Raw genomic sequence first — 21,172 nt, forward strand, 5'->3', positions numbered from 1 at the left:
TTTATTTATATGTTAACTTTTTATGTTTTTCGTTTTATTAGCTTCATGCAGCAAATGTAGGAATACAGTCAGACAAGCTTGAAAGTTTGAGAATTTCCATAGCCAAAGGCTCTCCTATGTGGGAAACTTTAGATTCATGCATAAAAGTTGTTGATGCAGAATCATTGAACACATTGATCCCACGGCTTGCTCATTTAGTGCGATCTGGTGTGGGCCTCAATACTAGGTCTGTTCTTAACTTATTATCGCATCTAATGTATTTCTTTTGCATTGTTTGCCTGCCTGAACTGTCCAGTCATTTTGGTATTATATTTTCCCTTGAAATTTTACGAGCTTATGTTGATTCAAGGAGGGTGGGTTAGTAGAAAAGGCATGTAGGATTAGTGACAATCAGTAGTTGGCTGATGTTCACTGTTTTACGAATTAATATATTGTCACCCTTATGATGCTGATGCTCGAGCTCTTATATTTGAGTGATTTTTTTATATTCCTTTGCTTTTCCTCTTGCTTCTTATTGGGAATATTCTGCCCTACATTGAAGCACATTTGTATTTCTTTACTATTGAAATTTTGTTTCACTATGAAAAAGGAAAAAACAGAACAAATGAATTCAAGCTATGTTACTTTTTGGCTTAATTAAGTTTTAAGTTGCTCAAACTTTGGTATTTTTAATTTTTAATTGAGTCCCTATTAAATTATTTTGGTCTATTGAATATTTAGAACTTTTATATTTTTTAATTAATTTCTTGCCGTTTAACTCTCAAATGAAGTGATTGTTTTCTTATTCAGTCATTTTTCTTATTTGTTTACACGTATTAAGAAATGTGAGATTTTGGGACTAATATAAAATGATATTGCAATTCATGTAAAATGACAAATAAATTTTATTGTTTTCATTGAAAACATGTGGCATAACAAGGGATTGTCAGTGTCATCTACATCAATAGTAGTGATAGAGATAGTCTCTTGTCATTGTAAGTGATGACATGGAAGATATTAAGGAGTATGATTATCTCGTTATCTAACTTGTTTTCAATTAAAGTAATAAAATTTTACATTAACCATAATATAGTTTTATATTGATCCTAAAACCTCACATTTTTTAACACATGAAAACAAGTAAACAATATAACGAGTTAGGATAACAACCATGTTACCCGGTTAACAGAAAAATTAAACGATGGGAACCCAGTTAAAAAATATAAAAAATACTCATTAGGTAAAAGAAAAATTATTAGAAACTCAATTGAAAATACCCAAATTTATGAGGAACTTCAAGCTTAATTTAGCCTTATTTTTTTAGAGGGAGCATTCTTATTATTCTCTGAAATTGATATCAAACATGGCCTTAGTTATCCATACCCCTATCATTGGTATTGTTGAAAGGAATAGTGACAAATAGGGTCAAAGAGGATGGTACCACTCTAGTACCATGTTGAGAAGAGAGAAATCAAGAAGGAATATGTTGACACCGAGTATTCTTGTTTATTACGATGAAAAGATAAAACGACGAGGACAAAATCAATATCCAATAATAGGAAATATTAAATAAGATATTTCCCTGTCAAATCATATCTTTAATACTCCCCTCCAATAGGAGCATATGTATTATATGAGACATGTTGGTTACAAATGTTATCAATACAAGACCCCCTAAGTTCATAGTGCACGTAATCATAATGTTAGTAGATATTTCCCGGGCATGACTTCCTCTATGCCAAAGTGACAATCAATCTTCAGTATGTTTCATCTTTTCAAACTATATCTTCAACATTCACCCTCAAGCCGGAACGTATGTATCATGATTCATATCAGTCAAGTTTGTTAAAAATGGTTATAGGGCAGGTGATTAACAACACTCGTCCAAAAAAAAAAAAATCAGCAGTAAACAATACTCGTTGGGAAAGTATCGGTGAAAATCAATACTTGGTGGAGAGAACATCGGTAGAAAACGGTACGTTGCGGAAAAGCATTGGTGGCAAACAATACTTGTCGAACGTCAATGATAGATGGTATTTGTTGTAAAAACGTGTGAACATGCAACCAGCACAGGCATATATAGTGTTATATTACACATGTGAGCAACACGCAACCAGCAACCATAATACCATATTATTATTACCACTCCAAGTACTCATTGAAATTGAATATAATATTATATTATTACCACAATGAATAATAGTAAAAATTGACAAATGAGATTTAGATGACTAATAATATACTATAATATGGTACATGTACCAACAAGCACCTTGGTAAGTTTAGAGTTTTCTTCTCCTTCCCCTTTTTTCTTCTTTCTCTATGATTCTTTATCATGCAACGGTGGTGGAATGCCTGGGTAAATTTTTTCTTTTGCACCAATGAGATGGAGTGGGTTAAGGTCAAGATATAGAAGATGAATGGTAAAATTTAAAGGGGTGGTTTCTTCCATACTTCTTTATTATTTTTATTTTTTTAATTAAAATATATTCTTAGTTCGGTATTGGATACACTTGTTTTTGGGATTGATGCACATGATTTCTGGATATGCATCCAACTGCTGGACCGAATCACTTCCGGCATATCGAAGTACTGGGCCACCTCTGGCCCAAACGAAATGTCTGATACTGTGTTGTGTACGGTCTGGTGGAGTATACCTGGCGGAAGTGCAGAAGCATTGCTGGGATGCCAATTCAGAGCTTCACGACTAGTAATTTTTGCTCAAATCATGGTTTTAAGGTTCCAAATGGCAAACCAAACACTCTAGTACCAGCTTGTATAGGAAACTTTTGTAATACTCTGATATTTGTATTGGAAGTGTCAACCAATCATGCATACACGGTGCAAGATGCCTATGAGTAAATTTTACTTCTCTTGCACATAATGTTTAGCGCAACTGTAGCAGTGCTGATAGTTATATGATTCTTATAAATGGAATGAATCTATATTTAAGCTTTGTCTCTGATAGATGCACTTTTGTAATATTCATTATTAGTTATGCTTTCTGTGCTTGTGCAGGGTTGGTGTTGCCAATTTCATTACGCTGTTGCTTGAAAGTGTTGGTGTTGACATCAAGCCATATGCAAATATGTTGGTGAGATTATTGTTTCCAGTTGTTAAGGAGGAAAAAAGTACTGCTGCAAAACGTGCCTTTGCAAGTGCTTGTGCGAAAATCTTAAAGTATACACCGGCCTCACAAGCACAAAAGCTTATTGAAGATACTGCGGCTCTGCATGCTGGTGACAAGAATTCTCAAATTGCATGTGCATTTCTCTTAAAGAGCTATTCATCCATGGCAGCAGATGTTGTTGGTGGATATCATGCAGTTATCATTCCAGTTGTTTTTTATTCAAGGTTATGAACATTCTCTTTTTTTTTCTGTTATGGTTTTTTATTTTTATATTTTATAAAAATCCAACATTATTTCAAATCCAGAATCATAATTTTAAGCCGAAGCTTGATATTTATTGGCTGCCAGCCACTGTCCTTTAGAATATTAGTTTGTTATTCTTTGTGAACATTGGGTGATTCCAGGTAAGGTTTGTAGGATTTATCTTGTTCTTTTGTTTTTCCTATAATTTCTCTTGTACCAATTTCAGAGGATGCAGTATTATCTATGCTGTTGCATTCTCATCAATTTCAGAAATTATTTCATGTTCTGTGGAAAAAAAAAAAAAAGAATTCTGAGACTGTATTTGGAATATAGCAAACTGTAGGTCAATAGAGAAGTTGTGAATACCATGTTGAGGTCCCATTAATTATGGTTGCAGTGTCCTTTGTTTTAGAAAATTATTATTATGGAGAACACCAAGCCAAGTTCCAACTCTCCGAAAGTTTAAATAGGCCGGCTGGGAATAATTTTATATATCTGACATAGCTCAATCATGGTTTATAATCATGGAAAAAGTACTGACCAAGCAGATATTGTCTCAAATTTGTAATTTAATTGGAAGAATGTTCCCATCAGACTTGTAAGGCCATACTTGGTAAAAGCTTAAGCTCTCACATTGTGGCCAATTATGGATTTTATATTTAACTCTCGAAAATCATGTATATTGTTGTAGGCATTTGGTTCTGAATTTTAAGGTAGATGAGCAAACTGTTTGTTGAATGAAGCTCATATAGCAAACTAAGAACTTCACATTGAAAAATTAAAGTATTCTTATTTCACGTGGGCTAAAAATTGTCTTGCAGATTTGAAGATGATAAAAATGTCTCTGGACTATTTGAGGAACTATGGGAAGAATATACAAGTGGGGAACGAATCACTCTTCACTTATACTTACAAGAAATTGTTTCACTTATTTGTGAGGGCATGTCATCATCATCATGGGCAAGTAAAAGAAAAGTTAGTCTTGCTCCGTTTTCTTTCTTTTCTATTTTTTTCATATAACCTCATTCAGCTTGGTGATTTCATGGTTTGTGTATAGATGTTTACTTATTTATCTTCTGTTTCCTGCAGTCTGCGCAGGCTATATGTAGGCTTAGTGAAGTTTTGGGTGAATCTCTTTCTTCTCACCATAAGGTTTTGCTTCAGTCTCTCATGAAGGAAATTCCTGGTCGCCTATGGGAGGTAAAATAATGAAGACTGCCACTTTTAAGTTTATATATTTGGCAGAGAAACTTGTTATCAAATATCAATCATGGACGATTGCCTCAAGTTTCATGTGCTTGTTTTTCTTACTACTTATGTCAGGGTAAAGAGGTTCTATTGCTAGCAGTAGGTGCTCTATGTACATCCTGCCATAAAGCAATTTTAGCTGAAGGTTCCTCGTCTTCCATTGCCATTCTGAATTTGGTATCATCTGCATGCACCAGAAAGGGGAAAAAGTATCGTGAAGCAGCACTTTCCTCTCTTGAACAGGTTAGTAATTTATTTAGTGTGTGCTGGTTAGTAATTTTGGGAAACTTTTCTCCCTTGGGGTAAACATTGAATTGAAACCAACAAAGCTATATAATCAATTTCAAGAAAAAGATAAATTATAATCAAAAGTGGATAAAAGTTGCCACTCAACGCATAATAAGTTACAAATCAAATGTGTTAGAAACTACTAAATTCTAAAAGAGTACAGAATGGTGACACTCCAAATTGTAGTGATGAGTTTGATGGCAGAAATTGGGAAGTCAAGCTTTAGGAAAAATCTACAGAATCTCAAATCGTCTTGTTATGCTACCATGCTTGTGTATTCCACATTTAAAATCTTGAAATTAAACTGCATCCATGGAAGCTTCAAAACACGAAGCGATCTGCTCTCAACCACTTGGTTGTTCTGTCCCCTTATTGAGAATTAGTTACAAAGATAAAAATAAAAATAGGTATAACTGAGAGCATCATAACACTACAAAGATAACTGAGAGCAAAACATATTTTGCTGTGCCAGTTTTATTTTTTATTTGTAGTCATTGGAAAGAACCTGAGGATCTATTATTCATTTCTTGTTTGATTAAATTGTAAGTATAGAGTAAACAAGAGACCAGATTAGAAAATTTCCGGTACAGCTCTTAGGATATGTATGTTAAGTTTACCTCTTTTTATTAGCTCATAGAATTGTCATTACAGTTTCCTTGACTGGTGATAAGAAAACCCAATACTAAATGCAGCAATTTTTCATATATTCTTTCATATTAAGTTGCATTATTTTTTGTATGTATCCAGGTTATAAAAGCCTTGGCCAATCCAGAGTTCTTTAATATGGTTTTTCCCTTGTTGTTTGATCTATGCAATTCAGAGCCCCTAAAGTCTGGGCAAGCACCTTTGGTCAGTGATCCCGCTGAAACAGGTTATGACAAATTCTGGATCTTCATTTATATCTTGCAACATGTTTATGAATCATTTAATGCAGTTCTTGAGGTTAAGTTTCTAATGCCAAGTTGGTTTAGTTTGATGCTGCTGATCAAAGAAATAGTTAAGAGAATTGTTTCTTGTATGATATTGAACCGATTTTTTCCGAGATTTTTCATTTAGGGGCCATTTGGTTTCATTGTTTTTTACTCTCAAAGGTTTGTATAGGAATAATGAAAATATTTTTATTTTCATTTTTGCTTTCACTTGTTCCAATACAAACTTCTGAAAATAGGAAACAAAGTGAAAATAGAAGACGTTTTATAACATCACCCCATTTAGAAACTTGATGAAATGGACGATTCTCCTTGTTACTGTTACTGTTCAATGGCTATTCAAATGGCCAGCCACTTAAATCATTTGATTTTTCCTTGTTACAAGCTGCTTAGTGCTACTGACCACTGCCCTTTTTGACTTTTTTTTTCTTTTTGCAGAGTTAGACAGTGTTGAAGAGATTTCTGTTCCACATAACAAAATTGTTGACTGTTTAACCTCCTGTATCCATGTGGCACATATAAATGATATTCTTGAGAAGCAAAAGAGCTTAATGCACATGTATACGGCATTCCTGTCGCCTGAACATAAATGGACTGGTATTCTTTATACTTCATTTTTCATTTTTCAAAGCCCCTTCCATTTCTCTATTAGTCTTAATTAAGAAAGCCATCGTTGTGCAGTTAAAACTACAGCCTTTTTATCTATCAAAGAACTTTGCTCAAGGCTCCACAGTGTTGTGAAAGACTCCCAGGGAAATCACGAACTTTCTGGCGCAACTTCTTTTGTTCAGGAGGTAATGGAGGTTTACTCTCAGTTGGACTAGTAACTTCAATTCTTGAATGATCTAAAATAAACTTTATTCTTTTTCAGATATTTCACACTCTGTCACCAAAAATACTCAATTGCATAAGCACAATAAAAATTGCACAGGTACGTCACTATCTTGTTTGGTTGAACATTATTCATGAGTTAGATTTCCCAGCCCTATAGAACTAAAAACCCCTGGGGTAATCAGCACTTTTGGAAATAAATTTCAATAGACAACACAATTAATTTATAATGACATGAATTACAAGTGCAATTTAAATTGGGAATCATGAATATTTTCATTGCATTCATTTAAATATTTGATTAACGTAAATTATGAAATGTTTACTGAAACTTGTTCCAAAAAATTGTTCTATTTGTATGCATCATTTTAGGAAATATTACCTATTTAAAAATCTAACGTGCAAAACGGAAAGAATAGCCGAAATTTAGGAACTAGATTTGTAACTTTTTGTGTGTTTGCGTGATCATCGTTACTAAGTAGTGATTCTTGTGCCGAAATTCAGGTTCATATTTCAGCTTCAGAATGCCTTCTGGAAGTCATGAAACTTTCCATGGACGTGGCGTTAGTTGGCAACGTCAATGAAGGATTCAAGGACGAGCTGCTTCATCAGTACGAGATAGAGAAGAACGAAGGTGCAAAGTCAATATTAAGAAAATGTGTCAACATTCTTCAAGACTGGAAACAATAAATTGTACAAGCCATGGTCTTAATCCTTAATTACTAAGTTTTCAGATGATAAATCACTACAGCTCCTGCTTCTTGTTCATTATTTGGTGTAGTGGGTTAGTTCTTTCTTTTATACTTCCATTATTTTGTCTTAAGGATTTACAATTTTTATAACAAAATTGTGTATACAGATTATTATGATAATACTATGGTTACAATTTCTGTTAAAGCAACAGATGTTTCTTCATAAATTAAAACTTTCAAAGCAACGTATAATATTGAGAAGAAAAGAATGTCGTATTTTTTAAACAAATTGAATTTCATCTGGCAACTCGTGTCAACCTCTAATATCAATCTTATGCAAGTTACTAAAATAAATTTATAATTTTGAGTAAAAATAAGATTGTACGCATAGTTGTCCCATTATTAATAGTAAAATTGTTCTTCTGACAATTTAAAAAAGAACTTAATGATGGCAACGCCGACATGGAACATTCTGAATTATCATTTATAATATCGTATGTTAAGTAACAATATTTAATTAAACAATTATTATAAACAACTCTAATGAAAATAATCGTAGTTTGTCAAATGAAAGCTCATTCAATTGTATTTTTTCGTGTGCTATTTTTGCATTATAATTTGATGACTCGGATTTGAAGGTGACTTCTTTAACTAAATATCAACATTTTTCACCAAATAATTTTATATTTGAGTTTTGACTTTTAGATACAATTTTTAAGGAATTTTTAATATAACTTTACGTTGTTTAGATTGATAGAATAAAGAAAAATGATAAAATAAATACTTTTATTTCTTCTTTTTTTTTTTTATTTGTTTGATTGTGTGAACAAGTGAAGGAAAAACAATGAAATTGAGAGGAATAACAGATACGAAAAAAATTATTATTTTTTAATATAATTTTATGTTGTTAAGATTGGTAAATTAAGGAAATGATAAATAAATATTTTTTATTTGTATCTTTTATCATTATTATTTTTATGTAAAAGTAAAGAAGCTAAATAATTTAAAGAAAGTAGAGAAAACTATAAGAGTAAATATATTAAATTTATCAATAATAAATTTAATTATGATATATTTTAAATATTAAAATAAATAAATATTCATTTTTTTACGAAATTCATTCATAGTTAAACATAAACAGAATTAGATTAAGTAGTTTGAAATTAAGATTAAGTAATTTATTAAAAACTTAATTAATTTTTATTTTTTATAAATTTAAGTATTTTTAATTGTTTTTTATTGAAAAAATATTTATTAAATATTTAAAAAATTAATGTTTTAATTGAGTTTTTATTGTCTAATTTCTTTTGTTAAATAAATGAAGTGATTCTTATTTTATTCTATAATTTTACTTATTACAAATTATGAGATTTTGTAATAGTGGTGAGAAATAAGTGATCACGATTCACGACAACCTGTTTTGATTATAATAAATGATGATATAAAAGTTATTCCAGATTTCGTATGTTGCAATTAAAATAATAAATTTATTATGGATTTATATTAGTTGTATTTTGTTTAATTTATGTTATCTAATTAAAAAAAATTAATAAAGAATTAACTGAAAATTTTGAAATGAATCGTTTAAAATGTAATTAATCCTTTATTAAAACCATTAATACAAATTATATACACCACTTTCAAAACAATTGAAATGATCATACAATAAAAAGCAATAATCATAGTGAGTGAGGTTGCGTTTCTCCGTTCTCAGTGAAGTCTTCTCCTTCAAGAAGACGAAGAATTAGAAGAAAGAAGGGTTTCCAGTGCAAGCATGGATGAAGCTGAATTTCAACGCCTTCTCCAACTCTTCCCCGTTGTTCGTTCTCGCGATTACCCTGTACCTTTTTCTCCCTCTCTCTCTCTGTTTAGGGTTTACAATTGTATGCCTTCTCTTTAATTTTTCTATCTCTATAACGCTGCATTAGCAATCTGGCTTCTCTGTTGGTTAAAGTTTCGATCTTTCAGAGACCCATGTTATGATTTTCGCATTTCATGTAATGCTTCTCTCTAATGCAATCAAATCCATTTTGGCTTTGATGTTGCTTTAAGGTGGTAGTGCAGATTGATGTATTTTAGTGTCTCAATTCTTGAGGAAATTTGAGGTGAAAGGTTTAGGTTACGAATACCATAAAACACGAGAAGGGTTTGGTATGAGATCTTGGCAAGGTCCAAGAATGAATTGGGTGGACTTTATCGGTAAGAAATATATGGTTTCAGTTTTAGTGGTGAAGTTGGGTATTTTAGTTATATACTAATCGAGTTGAAAGATAATTTTAGAAAAGATGTACTCAGTTTTACCTTGGATTGAAGCCAGAGGCTTTGGTAGGAATAGAGAGCAGTGAGCGTAAGACTATCGATTTTTGCAAATCAATGGTGTATTTCGTTGAAATGGATTGATTTTATGTTTAAGGATATTCATCTCTGTGGAGTTTTCATGGGACAAGGCTGTATTCAATTCATGGATTTTACCTGGGTCCCTTCTCATGCTTTTATAAGGGAACATCTGTTCTGAATACTTTCAAGTTTCCTTGTTGTATTGTACTCTTTTATTCTACTATTATTATTTAGTCGTTTAGGAGGATAGCTCATCCTCCTTCCTTTGTGTGTTCCTTGTCTTTTTCATATTATGATACTTGTTTTATAGAAAATTACAAATGTCATAGTATTCTGCGCCAACTTTTGAACTTCATTGAAACAATTTGAAGATACTGAAATCCAAAAGTTTTCTCTTGCTTGTTGTGGTTTGAAGGATCATTTAATTTAACTATTTTGTTCTGTGTTGGTTGATGAATGGGAAATGCTAGGATGATGTTAATCCACATGCTACTTGACCTATTTTAAAGACAAAATCTTGACCTTTCTCCTTCTCTATCTGTGCCTCCTTTTTGCGAAGTTTGGATTATGAAGATTGCCTAACAGTTGCTAGGATGATGTTAACGTACATGCTCATCTTATTCTTATTTTTTATTCGATACAAAGATTGGAATAATTTCCCACTTTTTGTCCACTTACATATGTAGTGTCCACAATGCTGACGTTTTATTTTATACGAATGAATTGGTTTTCTGTACCTTAAGTGCCTTTACTCCTTTGAGTGGCATTTTCTGAAATTGAGATACGGATAATTCAAAATTTGTGTTTCTTAGCTAAAATAATTTACGAATTATATCTGAGAATGCATTCAAGTACCAAATTGATAACAGTTAAATTGCAGGCAGAAGCAGCGTCATCCAGACAAATTCCATCTGGGGTAGCACAGAATGAGGTGGTAATGCTGAACCTGCATCTGTTATATGCATGGATGTTTGCATATATTGTTAGCTAACGAATTTGTATCTTCAGGTAAAGGAATGGCAAGATGCATGGGATGAAAAGGAAAATAAGGATTCTGAGAAGCAAGGACTTGATCAACATGGTACCACTATCTTTGGGACGTTTTTATCAACTTCAGTTTTCTAGAAAGCACATCAACATCCTTGAGTTGCATGGCAATATATTTATTTATTTTGGTTATAACTTGTAGGAAACAGAATAATGTTTTTGAAAAATTAATGCATACTATTCTTGTGTGAATTCTTCAAATGTACAGATTCATTTTGGAGCAAGCTAAAGACGGAGGCTGCTAGGAAGGTATTCTAAAATTTACCTGTTATTATATGCATAGAAATTTGTTCCAGAATTAGCATCATTGCACATTATCAGAAATTTGTTTACACCCTTATCAAGTTTGAAGCTGATTATGTGAATATTGAAGTTTTAATGGGAAATAATGGCATGTCTTAGATGCATACATGGCTTAACCTACCCTTCCATAAGAGGAGTTTGACATATGAAGGGATGCATTGGATTTTATTTGTGTCAATTGCTTACTATTTTCTTGATCAAACCCAAAATTTGTATTTTCCATATTATTATTATTATTATTATTTGGAGTCCCATATGGTATATCAATATATCAGCTGTTTTGCATCATTGCCTCCTTCCCTTGGGACAACAGTAATCTGGTTTACTTGATTTTCCCAGTTGAATTTTCATTTAATGTTGGACCTTTATTTTGTAGAGATAAGGATAGAAGCATTCCAATGTAATGGGATTTTGTCGTTTTGGTTATAGGAGAGAAACATTCGTATTATTTTGTGCATGAATGAATGTTACTCACAGGCAACTTCTCTATTTTGTAAATCTGTTTTTGACAAACTATAATTTACCCTTAAACCATTGCAAGCACTGCAGACAGTGGTGATATTTGATGATGTTATTGAGAATCCATGATATTTCCTGTCATTATTAAATAAAGCTGTCAATTATGCTTTTAGTGAAACTCAGCTCATTGATTGTCATGTTCCAACAGGTGGGTGCAGAAGAAGCAGAGAGATTTTGCAAGGCATTCAGACAAATCCATAAGAAACTAGTATGTGCCAATTAAGTTTCATATATGTCATTGTTCCATAATAAACACTACCAAAAATATATCTTACACAAGTTGAAAGTAGAAAGTAATAGATTTTCTCCCTGAAATTACAGATAATGCAAAAAGGGGAAAAGAGACTAAAAATGTTGCTTCTAATGCAATAAATAGAAACTGTTTCCGTAATAGTATTGCATTTAACGAAAATTTTTGTTGTTTGATTTTATGTTTTCCATTATATTTGATCTTTTAGGTGAATGAAGAGTTGGGTTTGGATGCTGCTCGAAGCTTCTTAAAATCATCCTAGAGTTCCAAAGAATATGCTTTCAACATTTTCCTTGTGATTCAACAATCGGCCATTGTAATTCTTTTGTACTGTATCAAAGTATTTTATAATTTTATACCTGTGACCTTTTAATTTTTATCTGTAGTTATTATTACTTTTGTAATATTAAGAACTAATATATCTTTTTTCTTCATTTCAATTGTTTGAACTTCGTTTTTATGTGCCTAGAAGCTGGAGTTTCCATCATTCGGTGTCATTCTGATCGTGTCAGCATCATCCATTAACTCTGTTTGTTGGCATTGATACTTACACAATTTGTACATTCTCGAGTATTGTAACTGTAAACAGAAAACAGAAAAGACATGTTGCATGTTATAAGTGCTTACAAAAGTTTTTCACTTTTTATCTACTTTTTAAAGTTATCTTTAATTTATTTTTAATTTATAAAAAATAAAAACTATTTTGAATTTATTATTGAAACGTGTCTGTGTCATGTTCATATGTATCTTGTCTTTTGGGTTATGGCAAGTCATTAATGATGGTAACAGTTAATGGGCAACTGTCACTAAATAACATTTTTTTATATAAATTTAAATTAGTCTAAAAAATAATGATTTCGAAAATTATATAAAAAATTATAAATTAACTAACAATTTTTTTTTCCTTGGAGTAACTTGGTCTAAAATTGATCCACAAAATTCCACTGGTACCATTACTTATAAAATCAGCATAGGCTAAAGTGGACAAGCCAACAACCTCTTTAATGATCAAGATATTGATGTTTTATAAAATTATTTACTTTTTTTTATCAAATTTATAGTGATAATGTTAAATAATAATATATGGTATGGAGAGGGATAACATGTGACATGAACAATTAATGTCAATTGTCACTATGTCACCATTAATTTATAAGAAAAAAAATTATTATTGACTCATCTTAAAAAAATAGGAATGAAGTTGAAAAATATCATATGAAAAAAAAAGTTACTAAACTTTTCTTTAGAAATGTAAATTTTACCCTACATGTTCGTGAGTGTCTTAAATGAAAAGTTTTTTAAAAACTTTTTTTTTTTAACTATTTTGAATTCAAAGCATTTTCCATACATAATATACTACCAATTCCTCTTCTCTTTCTCTTCCAATAACTTCATTATCAATCAAACCTTATTTTTTGGTGCTTAGTCATTTTTTCCTTTTCTTCTAAAATATATTTTCCCTTTCTTTAAGCACAATTATATATAAATAATCAATCAATTGGTTATCTCTAACTTTACCTTGTCTTTGAACTACATTCATCTATTCAAATTCTTCATTATACTTTTATTGCTTTTAGAAAATGTACAAGCCTCCCATGGAAATCCTTGATAAGGGTTAACATTTTTATTTATCTAATCGGTTTAAATGTGTTATCACTACTTAAAAGAAAATCACGGTTTATATAATTCTTACACAACTATCATTCATTTATTATACCTTTCCTATCTTAAGAAAGCGAAGTATAACTTTTACAAATAAAAATAACAAAACCATATCTATGTTTTATAAAATTATCTATCATAATTTCATTCTATATTGCTATAGTTGGTCGGTGGTGTGGAAAGAATGGCATTTGCTTCCACCGAATTTATGGCCTTTTATTTCGTAGAAATACACAGACAAAAACTTCAAAAATCACCACCTTTTACTTTGCCCTATAATATTTAACAACTTAGACCTGCAAAAATATGTTTAACATGAGTGAAAAGTTCTTAAACTATATTAAGACAAATACACATTTATCTCTATTCCACGTTTTTCTAATGTTTTTTAAAAGGCTTTCAATTTGATTTTAACTTTATTTAAAATAAAATTAACGTAATCCTTTATATTGAAATTTATTTAAACAAAATAATGTGATATCTTGCATTAAATCTATGCTACTATTCTTTATAGATAGTGGTTAAGGATGATAAATAAATCTATTATAGGTATTGGTATTGTGTGAATTTTTATTGATTTTAATGTGAATTCTCACGTTAATCATGGATATGAATATAAATATGATATTATTTTTTTAAAATTGATATATATATATATATATATTTATATAAATATTTTAATACTTATCCTATAAAATCTATACCTATACCCATTCCACCTTCCATTCCGTATAAATGTGTGTAGGAATACTCTCTCCTTAGAACTCAACCTAAAAACGTTTGTCTTTGAGATCATAAATCTTGTGCAAAAAACGTGTCCAGATACTCCAACCTAACTAACTAAACATGAATTAAATTAGAGTTAGAATTACCGCACATCTATTTTGTAAAATAATAATTTTATTTTAAAATTTCAAAAAATAATTTTTAATTTTTAAAAATATCATTGCATTTATAATTATAATTAATTTTATTAGTAAGAACTAAATTTAGATAAATATATATTCAATTTTTAATTGAATTTCTTTGATTTTATGTTTACTTTTTTTAAAATATGTTAAAATAGTTTGTTGACCTAAGATAAAACTAAAGGAAGTTGAAAAAATTAAAGAGACTCTCAAATGATTTGGTATATCACAGGACCAATCGTGTTGCACACTGTCTCCTTTTTCAATTATAAGAAACCAAAATGGTTTTGTTTTGTATCTTCTGGCGTTAAGAATTTGGCAGCAACGGAAATTTTGAGGAACTGAATTTTGATTATTTTTTTTAAATACAACAAAATTTTTAAGTTATTCAATTGTAGTGAATTATATATATTATAAAAATTGAAAATATATTTTTATATTTTGAATTTTGTTAATGACATCTGTAAAACTTAATGTATTATCAATAACATAATAAAAGGGTAAATATAAAATTAAACTGAATATTATTTAATAAGATATTAATTTTTAGTATATATGTATGCATCAAAAACTAAATTATAATTTAGTTAATATAATAAATATGTGTTGAAAATTATTGTTTAATTTTGAAATGAATGCATAACACAAAATGAAAATTTGACATTAATATTATAAATGCGGATAACATAAATATTATTAATTAAGATGGTATAACACTAATAACAAATCAAAAATAAATTATAAAGAATACCAATAAAAAAAACATCATTTAAAAACGAAAATCTTTAAAAAAGAATAACAACAGAGAATACTTATTTCAATTGTTAACAACCTTTTTGTATAATGTTAATTATTTTAATTAATTGATACATTTCAAAACAAAAATATTTTCTTTTTCTTTAGAAATATAACTGTAATTAAAAAAAGAGTAAGAAAAATAGCTATACTTTACAACACATTTGACTTCACTATTGTTATTAGAATAGAATTAAGTAGTGATACAGGATAGTGATCATTATTCTAGGATATTGAAATGAAAACCCTAAATATGCTACTTTTTGTATAATTTTATATATTGAATTAATTATTACTTTTAATATAATTATTACACTAAATTTTAAATATTAATAATATATTTACATTTATTGATATTACTACAATAAACTAAATATGTATTAGTTGTAACATAATAGAAAAATCCATCATTTATTAATGAACAAGGATTTTTTAAAGAGGGTGACAATTTTTTCACTCAATCTATGCATATGGTTGTGAAAATATACTAAAAGTATGTTTAGATAAATTTCTCTAAAAAAGCATTTTCAGAGAGAAAAAGAAAAACTTTGGTATAAAAAAATTGTTGTAGTTTAGCAAAAGTAGTTTCACTTTTAAGTTTGAAGTGTGCATAAAGTTTTGTCTCATTCATAAGAATTGTATTCAACTGAAGGAAGAGTGTGAGCTATGAAATAAGTGTTTTGTAAAGGAAAAAAAAAAGTGATTCTTTTCAAAGCAATTCTTTGTATCAAAGACACCTTTGTTTATTTTAAAACCTTAGTGACCTAAACTAACTAGTGACCTAACTACCAACTGAAAACTTGTTCTTCTTTCTCTGTCTTCATTCAATTCAAATAATCAAATAAAAAGTCAATGTCATTTCCCTTTGTTCCTACTCTTCTTCTTCATCTACCTCCTCTTCCTCTTTCCATTCTCCCCAATTTCTTGGTTTTCCTCTCTACACTTTTTCAGGTCTGTTTGTTTCCCATTTTCTATTTTCTTCCCCCTCATATGAACTTGCCAAACAAACTCTCAAAATTACAAGAAAAAACATAAATTTGTCTTCTTCTGGGTTATTCATTGAGCATGGTTGTTTTCCATTGAATGCCCATTTTTCGAAGTTTAATTTTTTTGTGGAATTGGGTTTCAAGTTTCCACTGAGTTCTTGCTCTAGATTTATTTTTTTTGTCAGCTGTGATCAGCAGCTATTAAAATTCCCAGAAGCATAGTTTATCTTCATGATGATCTTAGAAGGGATGCATTTTCTCATTTATACTCTGCTTTCCATTTAAAAAGGTTTTGATTTGATGTTGAGATACTAAGAACAGAACAAGCAAATTTTTATAACCTTGTGGCTGATTATTATTGGTCACCATTTTTGTGACCATGGCTATCCTTATTTGAATCGGTGGAAAATGAGGAACGAAAATCACTTCAAACGTGCTTTTGCAAAATGCGGAAAGGTTGTAAGTGGAGAAAGAAACTCCTTTACATTACAACCACTAATTTTGGCCCTCATTATTGCACCAAAGCAAGTTGGAAGTGATTTTTTGCCCACTACAATGAAACGAGGATACGAGTATCGAAAATTTGAACATTTCTTCTGTCTAACTCATTTCATTTCCCTCCTTTTCCACATGCTCAGACAAACATTGTCCCCATATGTTTGGATTCACGTTAGATGATTTGCAACCACGTTGGTATGCTGTCTAATGTTTGGATTTACTTGTTAGGTTTCATGATGATTTTGATTTTGCTTCAAGAATTTATTTTTGGAACTGAGATAATTATTCAGTTTTACTGCTGACATACTTTTAGAATTAAAACATCTAAACATGAATCATATCACTTCAAAATCAACTGCAACTAACTATGATTCTTTTTTTTTAACTGTTTTTTATATGTAGTAAATGGATTTCTTAAAGGGAAACTTATTTATCTTGCAATTTTAACTGATTATGAAGCAAAATCTCAATCCGGAACAGTATTACTTGCCACTGACTCTCTTTCTGCGAAGATAAATAGAAGCATGATATGCAGATGAAAATAGCTAAGTTGAGTTTGAACAGGTTCTTCATACACATTACTTACTCTCTGATATCTTTTGGTAGCTCCCTTTAACCCAACCACTTCACCATGTCAAGTTTGGAGGAACCACTTGGTCTTGACAAGTTACCAAGTATGAACACCATTGATAGGATTCAGAGGTTCTCATCTGGGGCTTGTCGTCCCAGAGTAGAGAATTTGGGCATGGGAAACTGCTGGATTGAAGGACGAATTTGCAGCACATCTAACAGCTGCAAGTGAGTCATATATTGCAATTCATGCTAGAGACTTGAGACATTTCATTGCTTTACAATTCAACTTTTATCACTTTCATTGTATATATAGTCTTTGATTTTTACCTGCCTACTATATCATAGTACCTTGTATCTTTATGTAGTGAAGATGATGAAGAGACATTCCCATGGAAAAGACAAACAAGAGACTTATCCCAAGATAACTCCTTCACTCAGAAGACTATGACCAAAGGGAGGAAATCAATGAAATTTGGGATGACTGATGATTCATTCTCTGATAGCCAAAGCAGTCCAAAATGCTATACCAAAGATTTGCAAGGTTTGGCATATAAGGTAATTCAGTGGCTGCTGTATTGTTTTCAGTGTTCTTTATTCAAGTTTTCAGCTACCCCTCTTTGTTAAATTTTTAATTGGATAATGGCTTGATGCAGTTTCTGAACAATATACCAAAGTTTGTTAAGATAGTAGAAGTTGGTCCAAGGGATGGATTACAAAATGAGAAGAACATTGTGCCTACAGCTGTAAAGATTGAATTGATTCATAGACTAGCTTCTACAGGGTTATCTGTTATTGAGGCTACAAGTTTTGTGTCTCCCAAATGGGTCCCTCAGGTACAACTGTTTTACCTTATTTGTGCTAAATTGATATTGATGATTTTAAAGAGTGTTGGTTGAAGTAAATTTGTACCAAAGTGCTTGTATCTGAAATTAGTTCTCAATCTCATGGATCTCGTGGCTTCTGTTGGATAAAAGTCATTCAATTGTACAATGTTTGAATATCTTGCATTGAACAAAAGCTAATGACTTCAATTACGTTTCTTTCTTTATCTTATAGTTGGCTGATGCAAAGGATGTAATGCAAGCGGTAAATAACTTAGGAAGCATCAGAATGCCAGTTCTGACCCCTAATTTAAAGGTACAAATATCTTGATAAAGCCATAAACCATACGATTTATATTCAGATCTCTGACATGTTACATTTGTAGGGTTTTGAAGCTGCAGTAGCTGCTGGTGCCAGAGAAGTTGCTGTTTTTGCATCAGCTTCTGAATCATTTTCAAAATCCAACATTAATTGTAGTATTGAAGAAAGCCTTGCTCGTTACCGAGCTGTTATTCGTGCTGCTAAACAACTCTCAATTCCTGTTCGAGGGTATGCCTTTATTTTTCTTCTTAATCATTCTAAGATTACATCATAAGATATCACTGTCTGCTTCAATATCTGCAATGGGTAAAACCTTGCAAAAGGTGGCAAGGTCAAGGTCAATGTCCACTAGTTGGATGCATGAAAGTGTCATATTAGTTGATATTGTAGATTTTGCTGACACAACGTTCTTTTGTTGAGAATAATCTAAATGTGAGTCTATGTCATATATTGAGTAAAAATGACTGACAAAGTCAGACAAATAAGAACAAAAACCAATAAACCTGTTGTCTTGAGATTTTGCGTTAAAAGTGGTGACAATCCCTTAAATGAGTTGGACTTATGTCGCATATATATAATCTCTTCTTAATGAAACTCCACAAAATAAAAACCTTCACTTTTTCTATTCTCTTATTCCATATGACAATCAATTTCTTTATATTGAAACGTGATAGGTATGTATCATGTGTTGTTGGATGCCCGGTAGAAGGACTAATCCCTCCCTCAAAAGTGGCATATGTTGCTAAAGAACTTCATGATATGGGTTGCTTTGAAATCTCCCTCGCTGACACAATTGGAGTTGGCACACCAGGTAACAACTTAGATGAGTTCTGAACTTTGGAAGTTTGAGCAATCTATGCTTCATAGACAAGATTCTCTATTGTTGTAGACCTTTCTGTGTATGAACTTGATAAGGTGGATGAATGTAAAACTAAGTGTCTTTTTTCTGTCTTTTACTGAGACTTTGTTATTGGCTCCTTGTAAACTTATATTGTGTCATATTCATTGTGTTATATTCAGGAAGTGTAGTTCCTATGCTTTTGGCTGTGATGGGTGTTGTTCCAATAGAGAAACTAGCTGTCCATTTCCATGACACTTATGGCCAATCCCTTCCAAATATACTTGTGTCCCTTCAAGTAAGTCCTCAACTAAATTGCTTGGTTCGACCTTTCACTGTGTAAAACTTGTTCAGTTTATTACTTGTTTCATTATGATTTTTTGAGAAAGAATAAGCAAAAGGAACACTGGAGTAAATGCATGACAGTAAGAAAAATAGTTATACTTTAGTCCAATGTTATATGGACCTCAACCTCATTACATATGTAACATGTTTGGTTATGGTTGAACTGTACTTTTTATGTCTTAATTATTAATTTGGTCATATTTAAGCCTTTGATTCGGTATTTGAAAAAGACTCAATTGAGTCCTTATTTTTATAAAAAGATTTTGATGTGATCATTCTATTAAATTGATGTTAACATCATTTGGAGGTATCATGTCTCAAAATCTGGGTCTGTCGCGTATTAAAATCTAGGTCATCTTCTACTTGAAAGGTGCCATGTGTTAGAATCAGATTTTGACACGTGTTAGACCTAAATTTTGACAAGTGACACTTCCAAAGAGTATTAACACCAATTTAACAAATCAGACGACATCGAGTTTTTATACAAAAATAACGACTGTATTGAGTCAAAAACAAATATAAGGAACAAACTACAGAGATCAAATTACTAATTAAACCTTTTTTTTTTGGCACCGTGAAGAAAAGGAATAATGATTTATTTGTGAACAGATGGGGATTAGCATAGTGGATTCGTCAGTTGCTGGGCTTGGTGGGTGTCCATATGCTAAAGGAGCTTCTGGGAATGTTGCGAGTGAAGATGTTGTGTACATGTTGAATGGAATTGGTGTGAAAACCAACGTTGACCTTCCAAAACTTGTGATGGCTGGTGACTTTATCAGCACCCATTTGGGAAGGCCTTCAACTTCAAAAACTGCCATTGCCTTCAACCGAGTCACAACTGATTCATCTTCTTAAGAGTTTATCACTAAAGGAATTTACATTATCATGCTTCAACTACTCACACTTCACCACTGCATTTGCATACATATATTATGTTCCTTTCGTCTTCTGCAACAACATCTTCACTCTGGAATCACTTCTAAGTAAATAATTAATTTAGTCTTTGAAATTATATTTTAGTCTCTAAAACTAAATGAAAGTAAAAACAAAAGATCAAATGTACGAAGTTAAAAGGATCAAATGTGTTAATTAATAAAAATAAAAGGAAACTGATATATGAAGTGTACCTTTAAAAGATACAAAATATTATAATGTTTAACTGAGAGAACGAGGTCAACACAATTCTCAAGTTATATATTCCAATTTTTCTGCATGTAGGCCATGCTTTTTTCTTTTTTTTCTTTTAAGAAGAAGATTTTATTTTTAAATTTCTACAACAAAGTTGTTAATTATCTTGGGAAATTCAAGTTAGGGTTCTTTAAGTTAAACTTTAGAAAAGCAAGAAAAACATAGTTACCCCTTTTACGAGCATGCTGATAAAGAAGTTTTAATGTTTGACAGTGTTGGTGTTTTTGAAATACGAAATTGTAGTTTGTGTCATTGTGTGATGATGTTCTTAGTAGCTCGTGACAACAGGAATCTGACAACACTCATAGGATGATTTCATCTTCCTACGTATCATGTCAATTCTAAAATAATAATAATTCAAAAACTGCATGCCCATGCCATCATGCTGCAAAATTTACCATGCAAATTCAAATTATCTGTATAACACTCACAAAACTTAA

The 21,172-nt window shown here is 31.0% G+C and overlaps 3 protein-coding genes across 9 annotated transcripts in view; all 3 read left to right on the plus strand.

The window, feature by feature from the left end:
• The window catches only part of LOC114193160 (ARM repeat superfamily protein), a 30,172-nt gene extending 22,627 nt beyond the window's left edge, over window positions 1–7,545 (plus strand). Inside the window, exons 26-35 of the mRNA XM_028082869.2 lie at window positions 42–226; window positions 2,998–3,333; window positions 4,174–4,327; window positions 4,442–4,552; window positions 4,676–4,843; window positions 5,636–5,759; window positions 6,256–6,414; window positions 6,499–6,611; window positions 6,689–6,748; window positions 7,153–7,545. Coding sequence (XP_027938670.2) covers window positions 42–226; window positions 2,998–3,333; window positions 4,174–4,327; window positions 4,442–4,552; window positions 4,676–4,843; window positions 5,636–5,759; window positions 6,256–6,414; window positions 6,499–6,611; window positions 6,689–6,748; window positions 7,153–7,338 — 1,596 coding nt within the window. The 3' untranslated portion in view covers window positions 7,339–7,545. The remainder of the gene's footprint in view (window positions 1–41; window positions 227–2,997; window positions 3,334–4,173; window positions 4,328–4,441; window positions 4,553–4,675; window positions 4,844–5,635; window positions 5,760–6,255; window positions 6,415–6,498; window positions 6,612–6,688; window positions 6,749–7,152) is intronic.
• Window positions 7,546–8,965: 1,420 nt separating this feature from the next.
• On the plus strand, window positions 8,966–12,435 carry LOC114193393 (octanoyltransferase). Of its 4 annotated transcripts, none has more exons than XR_003606262.2 (7): window positions 8,966–9,180; window positions 10,558–10,608; window positions 10,686–10,758; window positions 10,933–10,973; window positions 11,695–11,754; window positions 12,005–12,112; window positions 12,266–12,435. XR_003606262.2 is itself a non-coding variant. In XM_028083166.2 (6 exons), exons 1-6 carry the CDS (start codon window positions 9,115–9,117, stop codon window positions 12,056–12,058), a joined length of 345 nt encoding a protein of 114 aa, XP_027938967.2. In that variant the 5' UTR covers window positions 8,966–9,114; the 3' UTR covers window positions 12,059–12,236. The 4 variants fall into 4 exon arrangements, 2 of the variants coding, with proteins under 2 accessions (XP_027938967.2, XP_027938968.2); XR_003606263.2 differs by having other exon boundaries at window positions 12,269–12,435; XM_028083166.2 differs by lacking the exon at window positions 12,266–12,435 and having other exon boundaries at window positions 12,005–12,236.
• Window positions 12,436–15,963: 3,528 nt separating this feature from the next.
• Window positions 15,964–20,556, plus strand: LOC114193871 (hydroxymethylglutaryl-CoA lyase, mitochondrial-like). 4 transcript variants are annotated; one of them, XM_028083838.2, is made up of 10 exons: window positions 16,029–16,112; window positions 16,786–16,840; window positions 17,252–17,443; window positions 17,584–17,773; window positions 17,872–18,051; window positions 18,275–18,355; window positions 18,426–18,589; window positions 19,036–19,172; window positions 19,382–19,497; window positions 20,154–20,556. In XM_028083838.2, exons 3-10 carry the CDS (start codon window positions 17,277–17,279, stop codon window positions 20,397–20,399), a joined length of 1,281 nt encoding a protein of 426 aa, XP_027939639.1. In that variant the 5' UTR covers window positions 16,029–16,112; window positions 16,786–16,840; window positions 17,252–17,276; the 3' UTR covers window positions 20,400–20,556. The 4 variants fall into 4 exon arrangements, with proteins under 4 accessions (XP_027939638.1, XP_027939639.1, XP_085521504.1 ...); XM_028083837.2 differs by lacking the exon at window positions 16,786–16,840 and having other exon boundaries at window positions 15,964–16,112; XM_085665378.1 differs by lacking the exon at window positions 16,029–16,112 and having other exon boundaries at window positions 16,141–16,840.
• Window positions 20,557–21,172: the final 616 nt, after the last annotated feature.

Source organism: Vigna unguiculata, chromosome 8, assembly GCF_037176805.1.
Source record: "Vigna unguiculata cultivar grain cowpea cultivar isolate G323 ecotype 2 chromosome 8, ASM3717680v1, whole genome shotgun sequence".
Classification (NCBI taxonomy): domain Eukaryota; kingdom Viridiplantae; phylum Streptophyta; class Magnoliopsida; order Fabales; family Fabaceae; genus Vigna; species Vigna unguiculata.